Here is an 18,691-nt window from a genome sequence, read left to right on the forward strand (position 1 = left end):
GTTATAAAAACAAAAAACAGAAAAGGCTGGAAATACTCAGCAGGTCAAGCCGCATTTGTGGGAAGGGAAACAGTTAACGTTTCAGGTCAAAGACCCTTCATCAGAACCAGATGCGGCCTGACCTGTGAGTATTTCCAGCATTACTATTTTTGTTTTAGATTTGCAGCATTTGCAGTTTTTATTTAATTTTCATTTGGTTATAAAAACACTGGTATGCTAATTTCAAGAGGTTAATTCAGAGTTAGGCAGTCATGTAGGTAGCTAAAGTATATATGCAGCCTTGTGTTAATGCATCATAAAATACATAAATACAGTTAAATTCTGATTATCTGGCATTTGATTTATTTGGAAATCCCGGTGGTCTAGCATCTGTTTCACTCATCAGTCCAGAATGTGAGGGTCCAGAGTGCAAGTGGGTGTGCACCTAGGGCTGGGATCAAGTTTTACTTGAAATTGAAATGAATTTGGATTATCCCTTGTGATAAGCAAAAAAAAAATTACGTCAAATTGGGTGTTAGTCAAATTCTAATGTACTTCAAATTAATCTTTACTAATACTCAAATGTTTCTTTTTGTAAAAAAAAGCCTCCATTTTCATAGTCAAGAGTTAATCATTAATCTATTAACTGCTAGAAATTTAAAATCTGCAGATTTCAAAGTTGAATACTATATAGCTTTATGTTTGAATTTCTTCAGATTATTCTCTGGATTGGTCTCATTATTCTGGTGATCAGCACATTTTCTACTCTGACTGCAACAAGTGACCAACTGGTAACACCTGAAAAGTCACCTCAGGACATTAACCATGAGAAGTTACAAAATGACATTAACATGCAGCAGAAAATCTCAGGTAAGTGTAGGAGAGGAGAGGGAGAGACCTTGGTGGTTGTGAAGTGTTAAACCCTTTGTGATCAATTCAAGTATTGGGAAGAATGAGCAATTTATATGGAAGGGTGTTGCAGTTTAGCAGTTATGGAGCTTATTAAATTGAACATAATTTATTTAGGACAGAAATTGAAATGCATACTCTGGGAATACCAAGACTGTGAAGGAAAATTAGTGGGATTTTAAGATTTTAATTCATTGATTGATTATGGTTTCTGACAAAACTATTTTATGATTGGACTGAATGAATGGGACTGCCTAAAAAGAAATGAGAGATGCCTAAAAACTTGTGTTGAATGCAACATTATTGACAAGGATCTCGTCTTTGATAATAAATTGAAGATTTTTAAAACTGACAGTCATGATTCATCTCCCAAATGCCCCTCCTCCCCACAAGCAATGTTGTTGACAATGCATCCATGTACATTAATTGTTAAAGCCAGAATTGGTTAATGATATGCAATCTTTGAGATGAAAAGAGAAAAGCAAATGGCTGTGTGACTGTGGGGAAGGGGCAGTGTGAAACAGCTGATGAATATATTGACTGAACCAAAATAGTGGATTCAATGAACTCTTTAAAAATGTTTGTTTTCCTCTCATTTAAAAATGTTTGTTTTCCTGTCATTGCAAGTATAGCATGCTATATTGAAATTACTGAAATTATTCTGGCATCAATTTCTAACCACAATTTTAATCTTCCAGAATTAATCCTAGATTTCCATCATTTTAAGCAGCCTGCACCAAGCAGTGTTTCAATTTAAATAAGACTTGTTACGATTTTATGTACAATATTCTCTCTGAAATATTCACTGGCAGTTTCTGTTGCATGCGCATATGACCTGAAACTGCTAGTTTTTTCTTCCATTTTGTAAGCTTGTATGACCTGATAGTTCCGAATTTGCAGTTTTGCAGTTTACAGGATTAAATATAATTTCATGGTATGTTGCAACTCTATGGACTTGTGAACATTATACAAAGTAATAAGTATTATTTTTTTCAGATTTTGTCAGTTCATTTAAGTGAAACCAAAAATAAGACAAGGTTACAGAAATAAAATCAAGGAGAACACAAAAACTGTAATGGATCACTTGTTATTTGAAAATGCTTTTAAGCTACAGAAAGAAAATCCTGGAATATCCAGGAATGGCAAATGATTTTACTTTAAATCATAATGGAGTGTATTTAATGTAACTATATAGACAATGCAATGGAGTACTTTGACAATTCCAGGCATTGGGAAATATTCATGAACAATTTTAGATACATAGATTTAAATTTCCTAACTCTTGAAGTCAAATTCACAGACTTGAATGTTATTTCATCCTTAAATTGGCAATGCTAGACTGGTACATGTGCAAGTGTATTCAAATCATAAGCAATGTAAAATTTGCATCTTTAATTAGAAGCTTACATTTTTCTCTGCCAATTTTCACTCAATTTATGGCCTAAATTTTCTAGTCAGCAAGCCAACTCTCAACTAATCCACCAGCCAAGAAATAAGTTACCTAATTTGCATCAGATTTGAATTTGTTGGACGAAATCATCCAGATCTTTAGTGAGTTGCTAAGCTTAATGATGTAGGTAAGGTATCACTCTTGGATTCAGAAACATTCAAAAACACTCAGACCTTTGCAAATTAATCAATTAATAAACAAAAATGAAGAGATTTAAAGTAACTAAAATATTTAACTAAATTCAATTCAAAAGAAGTAAATCTAATAGTTTGGTATTGGTTTTGGTATTGGTTTATTATTGTCACTTGTACCGAGGTACAGTGAAAAGCTTGTCTTACCGATCGTACAGGTCAATTCATTACACAGTGCAGCTACATTGAGTTAGTACAAAGTGCATTGATGTAGTACAGGTAAAAACAATAGCAGTACAGAGTAAAGTGTCACAGCTACAGAGAGAGTGCAGTGCAATAAGGTGCAAGGCCACAACAAGGTAGATCGTGAGGTCATAGTCCATCTCACTGAACAAGTGAACCATACAATAGTCTTATCATAGTGGGGTAGAAGTCTGGTGGTACGTGCCTTCAGGCTTCTGTATCTTCTACCTGATGAGAGAGGAGAGAAGAGACAATGTCCCGGGTGGGTGGGGTCTTTGATTATGCTGGCTGCTTCACCAAAGTATTGAGAGGTAAAGACAGAGTCCAAGGAGGGGATGCTGGTGTCTGTGATGCGCTGGGCTGTGTCCACAACTCTCTGCAGTTTCTTGCGGTCCTGGGCACAGCAGTTGTTATACCAAGCCGTGATACATCCAGATGGGATGCTTTCTATGGTGCATCGATAAAAGTTGGAGAGTCAAAGGGGACAAACCAAATTTCTTTAGCCTCCTGAGGAAGTAGAGGTGCTGGTGAGCTTTCTTGGCCGTGGCTTTTATGTGATTTGACCAGGACAGACTGTTGGTGATGTTCACTCCCAGGAACTTGAAGCTGTCAACCCTCTTGACCCCAGCACCATTGATGTAGATAGGTGCATGTACACTGCCCCCTTTCCTGAAGTCAATGACCAGCTCTTTTGTTTTGTTGACATTGAGGGCAAGGTTGTTGTCATGACACCATTCCACTAAGCTTTCTATCTCCTTCCTGTACTCTGACTCATTGCTGTTTGAAATACGGCCTACAACAGTGGTATCATCTGCAAACTTGTAGACGGAGTTCGAGCAGAATCTGGCCAGACAGTCATGAGTGTATAGGGAGTAGAGTAGAGGGCTGAGGACGCAGCCTTGTGGGGCACCAGTGTTGAGAATAATCGTGCCGGAGGTATTGCTGCCTATCCTCACTGATTACAGTCTGTTAATTAGAAAACAAATGGGAAGTTGCCTCTTCCCTTACAGCAGTTCCTCTCAATTGAATGGAGATGGAATCTGGCATGGCTTTCTTAGGCAGCATCTGCAGTTTAAGTCCTGGGGAGTTGTTGCAACTTTGTGCTCTGACACTGAACTACATGTTGGACACTTGATGAGAGCATAATTGAGAAAATGTCAGCATTCTGATTTCCAGCGTCTCTTGAAAAATTCATGCCCCTGAGTATCAAATAAAGTAGTTGTCTAAAGTGGAACCATATTTCCACGATGATAAAACTTGTAAGAGGCATAAATAAGGACAGCCATTTCATCTGAAATTGGGTGTGCAGCAATGGCGCAGCTAGTAGTGCTGCTCCCTCACAGCTCCAGCAACTCGTGTTCGATCCTGACCTTTGTATGTGTGGAGTTTGCACATTCTCCCTGTGACTGCATGGGTTTCCTCCTATGTCCCAAAGATATGCAGGTTGGTAGGTAAACTGGCCACTGTAAATTGCCCTTAATATGTTAATATGTTGGAATCTGGGAGGAGTTGATGGAAATGTGGGCATAAAATGGGTTAGTTTATATGGATGCTTGATGGGCAGTGCGGACTTTTGTGGGCTGTTTCTGAGCTGTTTGACTCTGAAATTGTTAAATTTGTTATTGTTGAGTTTGGAAGGCTGCATTGTGATTACTGCAAGATAAACTGTTATTCCTGAAGTTTACATTGAGTTTCATCGGAATAAAGTAAAGGTATATAAGAGATTCAAAGTAACCTGTAACATGTAGGTTGTCAGTAAACCACCATGTAATGTTCAGTTAGAAATCTTGAGATTGAGTAAACCTATATATAAAAAAAATGATTTAGCCTGTAATAACCAGGATTTGTCAAAAATCTACCCAATTTTGTTCTTTAATTGCCAGTTTTTGTTTGTCTATTTGGATCTGAGGTGAAACATGTGCTGCAGTCTGTATAATTTGTTGTTAATTTGTGCACCAATAAACAGTTTTTACCATGCAGTTTTAAGTGTTTATAAATTAATTAATATGCAAAGAATGGTTTTGAGATAACAATGATGATAACACAATGAATATTTTGTGTTGCCTTCCCTCCTTGAAGGTTGTCTAGTTATTCCCAGGTGAAGTGTGTGTGTTATTTCATTGGTCTAGTTTTATAAAATGCTGACCTTGATATTGACATTAGTGAAGGATAAGATGCTTTATCGCGTTCTCTCACATCTGTTTTAATTTCCTTCAGCAAACTAGTGGAGTAGGTACACAGATGATGAATGATGGGGAAATTCCTTTCTAAACATGAGCATTAGTGAGTGTAAGGTCCATTCAAAAATGGGATTGTCTGCAGCCATTATGTTGCATTCATGAAAGAAAGTGAGTCATGCAGATTATGCTTTTGGTATTTTTGTGCAAGCCTTTTCCCTTTTGATAGGCATTGTTTCTTCTGGAGGTGAAGGAGTGACTTAAATTTTGTGGGAGCAGTTTTCATTTGTTTGATTCACAAGTGCACTTTTAACCCCGGTGATAAACTGTTCAAAGCAAAATTAACCTTGCCAACAGTATGAAGCATTATGCTGTTTAGCTACGTATCAATGTAATAATTAAATATGCACAAATTGATTTATACTTGTATATGCACAGGCTAATTTTGATTGAAGCATACAAGATCCTGAGGGTCTTGACTGGAGAGATGTTACCTTTTGTCAGATTAGCTGGGACTAGGAGTTGCTATCATAAAAATAAGGGGTCACCCATTTAAAATGGATGTGGCATCTTTTTCCCCCTGAGGGTAGTGAGTCTGTGGAGCTCTTGCTCAAAGGTCAGTGGAGGCAGAGTCTTTGAATATTTTTAAGGTAGAGATCGATAAGCAAGAGGGTGAAAGGTTATTGCAGAGGGCAGGAATATAGAGTCGAGGTTGCAATCAGAACAGCCATGGTCATCTTGAATGGTGGAATAGGTTTGAGGAGCCGATTGGCCTGCTCCTAATTCATGTATTCATATGTACTTGTTTTGAAGAGTCTGGGTTTGTGGTTAGCTCCAAATACAACAAATTAAAATGATTTCAAAGTAAGAAAAAAGTCACTTAACAGAAGGATCCACCGAAATTAAAACTCTGGAAAAGACTGCCAATTCCAAATTTTGATCCAGCTGATTTTAGAAAAGTTGCTCTTCACATATGACTTGATCTATGTCGGTGCAGGTTTTGAAGTTGGTATAATAGTTTAACCTGGTAATTCACTCACCTCAGAATAATCAAATTTTGGATATCCCACCCTAAAATCATAACACAAATTCTGGTGTTTTGTTTTGCTATTTCAAATCCAACCTTTGTTACTATTTTTCTCTCAGTTTACTAATGATGGCAGATTGAAATACTGCTTTTAGTCACTGAATTTTGTTTCTGAAATGTTCAGGAAACATGAATTTTTTTTTAGTTATTACTGTACATCATCTCAATTCTTTTGACATTCCAATAGCCATTGCAAATTAGAAGCACTAGCATATTCCAGGTTTGGAGATCTTGTGTAGCACTTAGCGTAACACTATTACAGCGCTAGTGACCCTGGTTCAATTACAGCCACTGTCTAAGGAGTTTGTATGTTCTCCCCGTGACTGTGTGGGTTTCTTCCGGGTGCTCTGGTTTCCTCCCACATCCCAAAGATGTAGGGATTAGGAAGTTGTGGGCATGCTATGTTGGCACCGGAAGCGTGGCGACACCTAGGTGCTGCCCCCCCAGCACATTCTCTGCAGAGGCTCATTTCACTGTGTTTTGATGTACATGTGACTATTAAGGAATTATTATTATTATTACTATTCAAAATTTGCACAAAAGAACGGTGTCTATTACAATAGACCTAGGTCTAGGGCACCCACTTCAACAAAAGCCTGTCAGCAAGGTCTTTTTAAGCAGGTGCTATGTGACCCAGCCTTGACCTTCACCATCTGTGTCCTGTTTTTCCTGATGTAAAAATACTCCAATTCTGCATTCAAAAGAGCAAATGTAAAACATGCATCTTGGGGATTATCCTAACATTGGGGCTGTCACAATAATTGATTACCAAATTAACTAGTCGTGATGAGACAAAATATTGATTATCTTTAGCATAATGGTAATGTTTAATGTGATAATTGTATGAGCTGTGGCAGTAATTGTCACTATGTTAATTGTCCAAATCCTTGCACGTGGCTTATCCTGACTTTCTCAGATGGGAATCGCATGCTCTTCTAATAGAAGAACAAAAAAGTACTTGCGTTGAGTCTCATTTTGGTATGGAAGTTTGCAGTGATGTCTAGTTTTCAATAATTTGTATACCTTCGACCCCTTCATAATGTGATGAAAAAGTGCTTTGAATATTTCTACTTAACCATAAGTACTTCCATACTGTGGCAAGAATCAATCAAGTACTACTATTCATTTTTATGTTTATGTTGCCATCAGAAATGCTGCTTTGATTGTCTTAAACCGTTAACATTTTGGTGTTGGAAATAGTCATGACAAAAGTTATGTATGAACCCCATGACCATATGTCTTTCTTTATAGTTGTAGGGTTTAAAAAAAACATTTGCAATTGTGAATAAGATCTTGTATGCTTAAAATGTATGAGTATTGAACTACCATATGTGAAACTGCTATAAATTTTGGTTTACTGTCTCCCATAGTTTTGAAAGTCCAAAAAAACTTTTTTAATCTCGCCTTAATTGCTCAATTTAAAACAAAGTCATTTTAAAACTGAGCTAAATAGTATTTATCACATAAAGCGGTGGAACAGAATGAGCCATCCCAACTTCTAAATTCCTACCAGCTGTGACTTCAACAGAAATTTCCCAGCCACTACACTACCTCCAATAATGCTGAAACAAATATTTTCAGTAATTGCACCTGTATGAGAGCATGCTATTTTATAGCATATACTTTGAGAAGCCCTTATCCTTTCTATGATATCATAGAAAAATGAGCATGAAAGCTGATAAATCTCAAGGACTGAATGATCTACATCCCAGAGTTTTACAAAGTGTTATGAAGATATGGAAGATCTAGTTATTATTTTCAAAATTCTATGGATTCTGGTTTGGTTTCTGGAGATTAGAAGGCAGTAAATGTGACCCTACTACTAAAGAAAGCAGGGAGAGAAAGTTTGGGGGGGGGGGGGGGGTGGAAGGGAGCTGTCAACCTTTTAAGTGTGACATCAGTAATTGGGAAAATATTGGAATTTGTAATGATGTGTTGTCAGGAACAGAAAATAATGTGATTGAACCGAGTCAACATGAATTTATGACGGGGAAATCGTGCTTGACTAATCTTTGGAGTTCTTAGGATGTGTCTTGTAGAATGGATGAGGGGAAATTAGTAGATGTGACACATTTAAATCTTAAAGCTTTTGATGAGGTCTTACACAAGTTGGCAAACAATGTGAAATAAATGCACTCGGTGGTGATGGAACCTTAGAATTCTGTACCCTGGAGGGCTGAACTAGTTCAGTCATTGTTTGCATTCAGAATTCAAGTTGATAATATCTGATCATTAGCAGAAAAAAACAATCTGAGTACAGGGTTGGAAAATGGTATTTGGGGTGGAAGATCAGCCATGATCTTGCTAAGTGGTGTAGCAGACACAAGGAGCTAAATGGCCTATTTCTGCTGTTTCTCATTTCCTTTTGACACGAGGAGACCATTCATCCCACTGAGTCTAAGCTAGCTCTGAGCAATCCCAATTCTCCTTCTTATTTCCCAGTAAACTATGATCTCTCGCATGCTTCTACCATCCACGTAACTTTATGGTAACCAATCAACTTGCCATTCAGCACGTCTTTTGAGAATTGGAAATAAACTGGAGCATCCAAGGGAAGTCATGTCATCACGGAGAACATGCAAACCCTATGCAGACAGCACTGGAGATTGCGATTGTATCCAGGTCATTGGATCTTTGAGGCAGCAGTACAACCTACTGTTCCACTACTTCTGCTGTGTTCTGTTACTTTATTCCATAATGTTCGTTAGATCTGTTTTTGAAACTTAAAATCTGCTCTTTAAATTTCAAAAACAAATGGTATGTACTGAAAATCTGCTTGAAAGCATCTTGTTAAACAAACCTAATATTTTAAAATTCAGTAATTTATGTAGATGTACTTAGTATACTATAGTTATCTTTGACCAGTGTTATTTATTGTACTGTATTTGTTAGTTTAGACAAACAATAACCATTTGAAAAGCTGTCATGAGAAGTAATAATTACCTGTATAGAATGTAGACCCATGGCTTGCTCATTTTGTAAAATTATATAGTCCTAAAGTGTGAAACAAATAATGTATGTAGCCTTCATGATAAACTCTTCATTCTTCATTTTCCTCAGCAGTGCTCTTTTGGCTCCTTAAAATTTAAGAGTTTCAACTACTATTGATGTTTAAATTAAATTGAATACAGGATCCTCCTTCAAATGAAACATTAGACTAAAGCAGTGTCTGCTTGTTCTCCTGGCTCAAATGGAGCACAGAAGTACATGATACTGTTCTAAGCAACATGCTTTCTTGGATCTCTCAACAATTCTGCTAACAACTGATTGATTCTAAGGTTTCATAGTATCTTGTATTTGGAAGTTTAATGTGTGCAAAATTGTTATGACACTGCACTTCAAAGTAATTTATTGTATTTAAGTTATTGTCAGTTATTTCTGAGGAATGTAATGAGCAAATTATATGGATACAAGTTATCATTTGTTAAATGACTTTGCAATCAGTAGAGCTCTTGAGATGTTTTGGGATTTTTGATCTTTTAGTTTCCTTCACAGGGTTTAGTTACAGGGCTATGTTTAGAATGCTTCTGAGAGCTATATGAAGTTCAATTAACTGTTCAAATGTCACTGTTCTTGTATATTTAGAATTTATAGGATGGGATCGCTGTTGTGTCACCTGTCAGAGGTTTGCCAGTAAAATGAATCAGCAACACTCAGCTAATGCCCAAAACCATCAAATTCAGGAATAACAATTGTATCAAAATATGTATTATTGAGTTATTGGACATGCTAAATAACCTTGATTTCTATTGACCATCAATAAAGAGAAATGGGTCCTACCACCTGTTACTTTCAGTGGATCCTATTTATTCCACTGCTTTTACATCCAGCACATTATAATGTCAGTTATTTGCATACAAGTACCTTTATCTTACAAAGGCAGGTAGCCAGCCTGATAATCAACTCCCTTCTATGCTTGCCATTCTTCCCATTGAGTAGGTGTATCACATTGAACGTTGTTTCCGTATTCAGAGGCTGGAAGTTGGCCTTTATTGTTACAGTTATCTAGAATTGATCTCGGGCAGAAATGTTGGAATTGCACCAAAGCTTATTCTAGCTGGCAATGCTACCATAATAAGGCAGAACTATACTTAAAATGACAGTGAGAATGTTGGAAGGGGAGAGTATACTTTTCAACTGGAATACCTTTTAGTATTTTTCAATGAATAGGAATGTTCCTTTTATTTTTGAAACATACTTTTTAGATGTCTTGTAGTAAATAATTAAATAGGATGAACCTATTGTGTTTGGAAGGCTGAAAAGCTGGTAGTAATTGTCCAGCATTTAAAATCTCCAAACATTTAAAATTTGGAGAATTCTCAATGTTGAACAATGTGATGAATGACAGTCAAAAGAATTACATATTTTGATTAAAAATATGGTGCAAGATAGATCTGGAATGTTGAATATCTGCCAAATGCAGCCACTTGACAAAGGTCTAATGGAATGATACTTGACAGGCATATCCCAAGCTTCTTATATCTTTTGTGTAAGACTCCATGCAAATCAAGATAATTTGCTTAAAATCTCCAAGTTCAATGGGTCAGAAAATACAAGAACTAGCTTTTCTTTCAGGAGATGTGTAGACATGGAATTGCTAAAGAAACTGTGCATGAATGACATTGTGCAAAACAAAAAGCTCTTCCCGTGGCTTGCTTTACAAATTACATAAAACTCAACTGTTTGAGCTCTACCTGGAAAATCACTGTGATGACTCTCTACTTACACTGTTAGATTGCCGTTGCATTGTAATTGGGGGAAATGGTTAATAAAGTAACAACTGAAGGTAGCAATTTTTGCCTGTGCAGGTGCTAGCCACATTTTTATGCCCCCATCTCTACCTTTTCCCATTCTTTCTTTGTTACAAACTTGGATCACCTTTAAATTGATGGTTTGTTTAAAATAGATTAATGTGACAGTGGTCTGCAACTTAACTATCAACATGGGGGAGAAAAATCTAGCTACCCTTTTGACAATCCTGAGTTGCGTCACTCCCACCCTTCTGTTTTGATTTATCTGTCCCTTTAAAACCTTTTATTTGGCCCTATGTTCTCTCTATACTTCAGTGAAAAATTGCTTCCTTTCTAAAGGCTCTTTGCATATTTTCTTTTGCTGTTTTTTTTTAGTAAATTATTCACCATACCCACTGCTTTGGCTCTAATATCCTGCCTGAAGCTAGACACAATACTCTGAATGTTATCTAAGTATTATCTTTTTACAAATTCAGTGTCACTTCTTTGACCTACTATTAAGTGTCTCATTATTAAAATCCTATAATGTCCCTATTATTAAACCCCTAAAATGCCACTATTATTAAACAACCATAATTCCATTATATTTCTGCAGCCTTTTACATTGGAACCCTTTAAAGATCTCTGCATAGATAGTCCTTCATCTCTCCACCTTTTTGCTAACTAGTTTTACCATTTATGGTAAACCTACCTTTGCTGTTTTTTCCTGAAGTGCATTATTTCACATTCTCTTACATTGATTTGTATTTGTCATTTATCCAACTACTCCATTAACCTGTCAATGTCCTCTTGCAATCTTCTTTATTCTTGATAGATTGTCATGTTCCTAGTTTCAGTACAATTCAACATGCCTATATTTGAATCTTTAATAGAACTGAAAATCAAATGCCTGTATATGCAACTACCTGAAAAGTAGACATTTAATTAAACGGCTTTTTAGTCCATTATCATGACCCTCCACAAAACGATATTTTTAATCGTGGATGTCTTAATTTTTATATCTGATTAAATGCCTTAACACCCATTTGTAAATATCAACTGCCTTTTGATCTGTGCTTCCCTGAAATGTAGTTGAATTGGATTATTATGATCTGTTTTTGGATCAATGCTAACTGTTCCTAATTAGCTCCTGCCTTTTCCAAATGTTCACTAATATAATTTCATATTACCTTTACTAGAGGACTGCACACAATTGCGTGCTCCAAGCTTTTTGAACAGGGATGCATTTGTCTTAGTTCATTTCCTATTGGTGCATTTCAGTGGTTAGTGATTCCCTTCCAGCTGATTATAGATCATCTTGATCTAAAGCCATAGTCAAAAGGATTATGTTTAATGCCATTATCTTTGAAAATTTATCTACAATAGTTGCTCGTGCATGTACTTGGGTACTTCCTGTAGCTCCCCAATCTACTTTGGGTGCTGCTTTTAAAGCATCTTTGTGATCCCACATCACCTTTCCTTTTATACTTTAACTTTCTATAGTTGTCTTTTTCTGTTATCCTCCCCTTTTGTTTTGATTTACGTTCATTATAATTTTCTTAGTATTCTTCTGTATTATTCCTATTTATCATGCCTTCAAGAAAAATATTTACTGTTGTACTCTTTTGTATGGAACGCTGTCCTGTGGCATACATCTTTACTGTTTGTTGGATCTGTATTTAACCTTGATCCATTTTCTATTGAAACAGCTCCCACTGCTGGTCTACTCTAAGCATCTTTAATTAGACAATTTATTCCAAGCTATGTCATGGGAGAATGGGGGAAAAGATTTGAGGCTGTGCTGAAAATCTCCTTGGGGAAGAGAAAACACCTCTACTGATTCTTGGGAATCTCTGTCCCACGAACACTCAAAGTGGAGAAAGAACATTCGGGACAATTTTGAGAACATTGAGTTCATGCTTCAAGAGTGCACGGAAACCCTGTGTCAACAGCAAAAAAAAAGCGCGTCATCTCTCAAGCTATCTATTTGCACCTCCTTCCCCTTCTGTGAAAAAGTCTGTGGTTCTCATTGGCCTCATCTGTCAACTAAAGGCCTATAAACCCAGAGTTGAAGCAAGTAATCCTCGATCACGAGGGATCGCTCAAGAAGGAAGAGTTCTCTTTGCTATTCTCAACTCCAGAATCTTTACCTTAAATCTTTGTCCCTTTTATTTTAACTGTGAACCTAGAGGAATTAAATTCACTATTTTGCTCTTCAAATACTTGCCCCAACCCTTGGCAAGATCTAGCACAATACTTTTATAAACCATATACACTAAGAAAATAGTTCTGGATTTATTTTTGGAGTGCATCCCAATTTGATCACAAACATTTTTTTATCCCAATCTATTTTAAGGTAGCTGAACCCTACATAATTACAATTGCATTAAATTAACAAAGATGTACTCAAGTTATCTTAAAAACTGTCCTAGTGGATAAATTAAATATTTAAAAAATCAACTTAGTTTTTAAATTTCCATTTAATACTTCAAGGTGAAACAAGTAAACCACCTACCTGCACTTGTTCATTTGAAAAGGGTTGTTGACCCTAAGTAAACAGTGAAGGTCATGCTGCTTTTATCTGTGAGGAACTGAATGTGGAGTACGTTTGGCTTCTGCTCAAATTCTGTTGCTTCATGGTTGAATTCACTGAATGGGAGGTTAGATGTGCCAGTATTTCAATGCTTATGTGCTGAAGTCAGATGATATGAACAGCATAGATAACTCTCAGCTAAAGGTGAATATAATCCAGCTGTAGGTAATGTTACGAGAGTTCTAGCACCCGCATTTTCCCTACATTATTGTGGACACTTTTACAGTAAAATAAAAGGCACAATTGTAGAAGAAAAACTTGGTAAACAACTATGTCTAAGTTGAGTTGGCCTCAGGAGTAAGTAATAAAATCCACTTAATGCAATACGGTGATGTTCTCTGTTCATTAGCATGCAGCTATGGGAAGGGAAAGCGCTGACTGGCAGTAAAAATTGAAGTCCATTTCCAAGCCACATCCTTGAGGCTTTATTGTTGAAAGGAATCTGCAAGCATATTTAGTAACTTTCATTTAATTGTACCCTCTAAGACAGCTTCACAGGGCTGTAGATAGTAAACCTTGGCCACAAATGCATAGCCCCTATGTGGTTGTGTTCAGCATAAAAATATCTGATCAAAGTGTACAAATACAGTAGAGGCCTTTTAATTGTGAAATTTTGTTTCACAGAACAATGCTAATATTTTCTAGCTGGCAGTTAGACAAAATATAGAAAACGAGCTTGGTTCTGGTAAATCAGGTTTGCTAGTTTACATTATCATTGCAGTGATTCAAGGAATTTCAGAATGTAATATGCATGCAATTTAACAATGTGTTGGTCTTTGCTTAGGAAAAAAGTGACAAATTTCATGCTCACTCCGTGATGGTTTAGCTAACTTTTGTATGTATAGGGAAATCATGAATCTTTATTGTAGCCTGCAGACAAAACAATTATATCAAAGACTCAGTTTGATAGATGACTGTATTTGAACTACTCATAGAAGGAAGTATATTAAAACTTGAAGTTCAAATTCCTTTGGCTTTAATTAACCATTAATTGAAATAAACAAAGTAACTAATAAAATACAATTGAACAGTTAACACAGTGGAAGCAAGTTAAAAGGAATGGTATGAAAAGTTCTTCTGTGATAGCTGTAAAGATCCATGTTAAAATGAGTTTGAGCAGTTCAATGGGTATTTACCGTACATTACATGAAACATGGTGTAGATGACCTTAATTCCAATAAGATATGTGCTTGGTGGAAGAAGTGGAAAAAGAATCAGTGCTGCAATGAAGGGTGCTTTTTAGGATTGATATTGAAAAATATTGAACCTTCTGTACTATCTTTGCACTGTTGAGTTATATGAGAGTATTTTAAAAATAGTGTTCTCATTGCATTGTGTTTATACAACAGAAAATAATGAAGAATATTGTGTTTTCCCTATGTGAGGAAAATCTTTCAAAAGTGGATTAAACTCTGAATGTCATTGTTCAGGCATTGTGCTTCCTCCCCATATTACTGATCTATTGAGGGAGATATATTCAAATAACTAACAGCCCAGGTGAATTAAGCCATAATCAGATCTATCCTTGAAATTGCAGCTATTATGGATGTGCTGAAGAATCTGGGAAACATCTCCTTTCTGGTTAACAGCATGTGCACTATGTACCAGCACAGCTTTTACATCACCTGTGCCCCTTAATCAATAAACATCTGTTTCCCATTCAATTTACACAAGCTTGTTTTATTTTAACATGTGTTTTTAATTTGAGCAAGTACCTTGTTTTTGTTTTGTGGATTGATTTTTAATTAATAAGCTGGCTGGTGGAATTGGTTAATGTTTCTGTTAATGAAGAATAAAAATGAAAGCAGTCATCTCGGTCAGAACTATTTGGCAGTGCTTTATGGAAAACGTAAATGAACAAGCGGGGGGGGGGATGGGAAACAAGTCTCCCATTCCCACAAACTGTACCCCCATCTTTTTTAAATCATCTACTTTTTGTTCATATTAGAAAGCATGCAACGGCATATTACAGCCACACTTTGTTTCCAGTTTCAATTACACGCATTGTGTGGATTAAAGTTGGTACTCTACAACTACAAGTCGGTCTGAGACCACATAGGAGACTAATCTAACATCAGGGATATTAATGAAAAATACAATCTGGCAATATGTCTTTGTAGCAATACCACATCAACTTCATTATGACATGACACACATTCATCATTTTCCAACAACCTAATTTCTGTTTGTAATTTCCTTCTACTACTGTAGCACAATTCAGTCTACAATGAACAGTGTTCCCTGCATCAGCAAAACTAAATTCATCAGTAATTACTATTTTAAATGTTTCATTGTGGGCAAAAGAATATGCAAATTATTTGGTGGGCGAGGAAATAAAATATCAAATGCTATTTCATTTCTATCCAATGCATGAACTTAAGGTTCCTGAATGCTTCATCTGTGCTTTGAACAGTGGGGCCAGAGATTCCTAGACAGCACTATGGTGAAGCTAGTAGAACCACCGCCTCATGATAAGAGACCTGGATTCAATCCTGACTTTGGGTGCTGTCTTTGGGCTGTTTGCATGTTCTCTCTATGACCGTGTGGGTTTCCTCCAGGTGTGCTGGTTTCCTCTCGCATCCCAAAGATGTGCAGGTTAGTAGGTTAAGTGACTGCTGTAACTTGCCCCAGTGTGTGAGTGAGTGATAGAATCTTGGGAGTTGATGAGAATGTGGCAAAAATAAAATGGGGTTAATGTGGGATTAGCTAAATGGGTTGTTGATGGTCGGTGTGGATTTGATGGGCCAAAGGGCCTGTTTCCCTGCTGTATCTGTCTATGAATCTAGGAGCCGGTTATAATGTGACATCACTGTCATCCACCTTACAAAACCCCCTTGGTAAATTAAAGGATTGGGAGTGCAGAGTTGAAGGGTTGCCTGTCTTTTTTTCTTCCTATTTTTGAATATGGTGCTTTGCTACTGCGTCACAATGTTCATTTACCCAGCCTAGGACTGATGGTGCACAAGTGTGATTTCAGAAAAGCTATCTTGACTTTCATTCGCTTTTTAAAAGCCAAGCCACTTGACATTATTTCTTTCTCTATGCATTCTCCTAACAATAAATAGACTGATTAAATATTTTCAAAGTAAAGAACCTGTGATATTGAGTATAAAAGTTTGAAGTCATGTTGCAGCTGTATAAGACTTTGGTTAGGCCACATTAGGAGTATTGTGTGCTGTGGGTGCCACACTGTAGTAAGGATGTGGAAGCTTTGGAGAGGGTGCAGAAGAGGTTCACCAGGATGTTGTCTGGAATGAAGTGTATTAGCTAGAGGAAGAGGTTGGACAAACTTGGATTGTCTTCTCTGGAGTGTCGGAGGCTGAGGGGTGAACAGATGGAAGTATAAAAATTGAGGGACATGGATAGGGTTGATGGTCTTTTTCCAGAATGGAAATGTCAAACTTCGGAGGGCAAGTTTAAGGTGAGAGGGGGGAAAGGTTAAATGAGATTGGCAAGGCAAGTTTTTTTTAACACAATGGTAGGTGCCTGGAATGTGCTGCCGGGGAAGTGGTAAAAGTGGATTTGATAGTAATGTTTGAGGCATTTATTCAGACACATGATCAGGCAGGTAATAGATGGATGCAGACCACATGCAGGCAGATGGGATTAGTTTAGATTGGCACCATGATCGGCACAGATCTGGTGGCCCAGGGCCTGTTCATGTGCTGTACTGTTCCATGTTCTATAAAAGATAATACAGTGTACACTTGTATGCACATGAATGTACTTCACTTTATAAACCTATGTCTGTTTATCCATGGATAAATTGTCTGCTCTTCCTTGCCAGCTCCTTATCTACAAAGCAAAGGTTGAGGTTACCTTTTAACAAGGCTGACTTGTTGATGTCAATCAAAGTACTGCCCATTGTGTGATCAGGGAAGAAGAAAGGCTATCATCATTTTGTGGAAATTGTCTAAGATATAATAATGACTCTTTCCCTCTCCCTCTCGGCAACTGAGACAATTATTCCTAACCATCAACAGCAACTGGATTAATGGAATAAAGTTAAAACCTCCATGTTGATGCTGGATGTTTTGAGATTTTGTGGAAACAACTACAAGCATTGTGTATATTTTCAGTTACCTTTGGAGGCAGTAATAATACTAAATCCAGATATAGTATTAAATAATTGAAATTATCCAGGTAGGTTTATAAATTTAAGAAAATCTCTTAATTCACATAAGTATATTACTGCTATTATTATTGTGTGTTTGTGCTGTTTTGGAATTTCAATTGTTCTTGCTACTGCCCAGGAATTTCTTAACTGCTGCCTCCAGGCCATACCACAAAGCCTACCCCACAGCTGATATTCTGTATCCTTTTCTCTCTGCTGTATTTGGGTTCCCTTTGGAGTTTTCCATTTTTGGTGAAGCTATTCATGCAGGTTTTTATAGTGCTTATGTTAAATGCAACTTGTAATAACATTTTATCAGCCCAGTTATAGGCATTATATACCATTGCTCCTGTACTTAGTGGCCTGTTGTATGTAATTGGATGATAAGTGTAGCTTTCTGCTCAATGATAAATGAGGGAAGCAGGGCAGGATGATGATGGGGTGTCAGTGATCTGATGCAGTAGCTCATGCACGCTCTCTCTTCCTTCCTCGTTTCAAATTTCCAGATTTTTCTCAGTTGCATCTATTTACACCTCTAAACAGATTCACTGGCATTAACAAATCTTTTCTCCTGGTCTCTACCCCATAACAGACAATTTACTTTTTTCTTGCCCTTTCCTCTTCCCTCCAACTTAACTATGCCTGCGTTCTAAAATTTTCATTCTAGTGAAAGATCAATATGAAACATTAACTCTTTCTTTTCACGTTTGCAGCTTGACCTACTGAGTACTTACAGCATTTTTCTGTTTCAGATTTACAGCATTTGCAGCTTTTTGCTTTCTCCAGTGATGGTTTATTTGAAATACTGTATTTTGCAATTCTGTGCTTGCTAACTTGGTTTGAGAATTTTCCATTGAATCTTAATGTCTGCATGAATTACTTATTACAAGTGGAAATGCTATTGCCAATATATCATGCTCAGTAACTAAAAGTAAAACGGTGCAGTAAATTTACTCAGCAAGTCTTAAATTTAAAAAAAAAGCCCAGATTCAATGCTAATGTGTTCTGAATCATAGTGAACTGGAGGATCTACAATTAATCTTGATGTTTGTGGATTAGACAGGAAAATCATCAGGGTCCTTGGCTTGATGCTGTTCAAATACCCCCTGCAGAAGGTTGTGTCTGACTGTGCATTAGTCTATCTGTTGTCTTGGATGAAGATCCCAATGTTTGAATGGCTTGCTGAAACTATTCAAATTCATTTTGTGTATAGGTAGCAAGTCATTGGGAAAGATATAGGAAGACATCTGAGGCTGCAGAACAGCTCATAAGACATTA

The 18,691-nt window shown here is 36.8% G+C and overlaps 1 protein-coding gene across 3 annotated transcripts in view; it reads left to right on the forward strand.

The window, feature by feature from the left end:
* Window positions 1-18,691, forward strand: part of LOC127579925 (putative sodium-coupled neutral amino acid transporter 10) — a 98,727-nt gene that overhangs the window by 45,177 nt on the left and 34,859 nt on the right. For all 3 annotated transcript variants that reach the window (XM_052032986.1, XM_052032987.1, XM_052032988.1), the window contains one exon: window positions 696-849. In XM_052032986.1, the coding sequence (XP_051888946.1) occupies window positions 696-849 (154 nt within the window). The remainder of the gene's footprint in view (window positions 1-695; window positions 850-18,691) is intronic.

Source organism: Pristis pectinata, chromosome 18, assembly GCF_009764475.1.
Source record: "Pristis pectinata isolate sPriPec2 chromosome 18, sPriPec2.1.pri, whole genome shotgun sequence".
Taxonomy (NCBI): Eukaryota; Metazoa; Chordata; class Chondrichthyes; order Rhinopristiformes; family Pristidae; genus Pristis; species Pristis pectinata.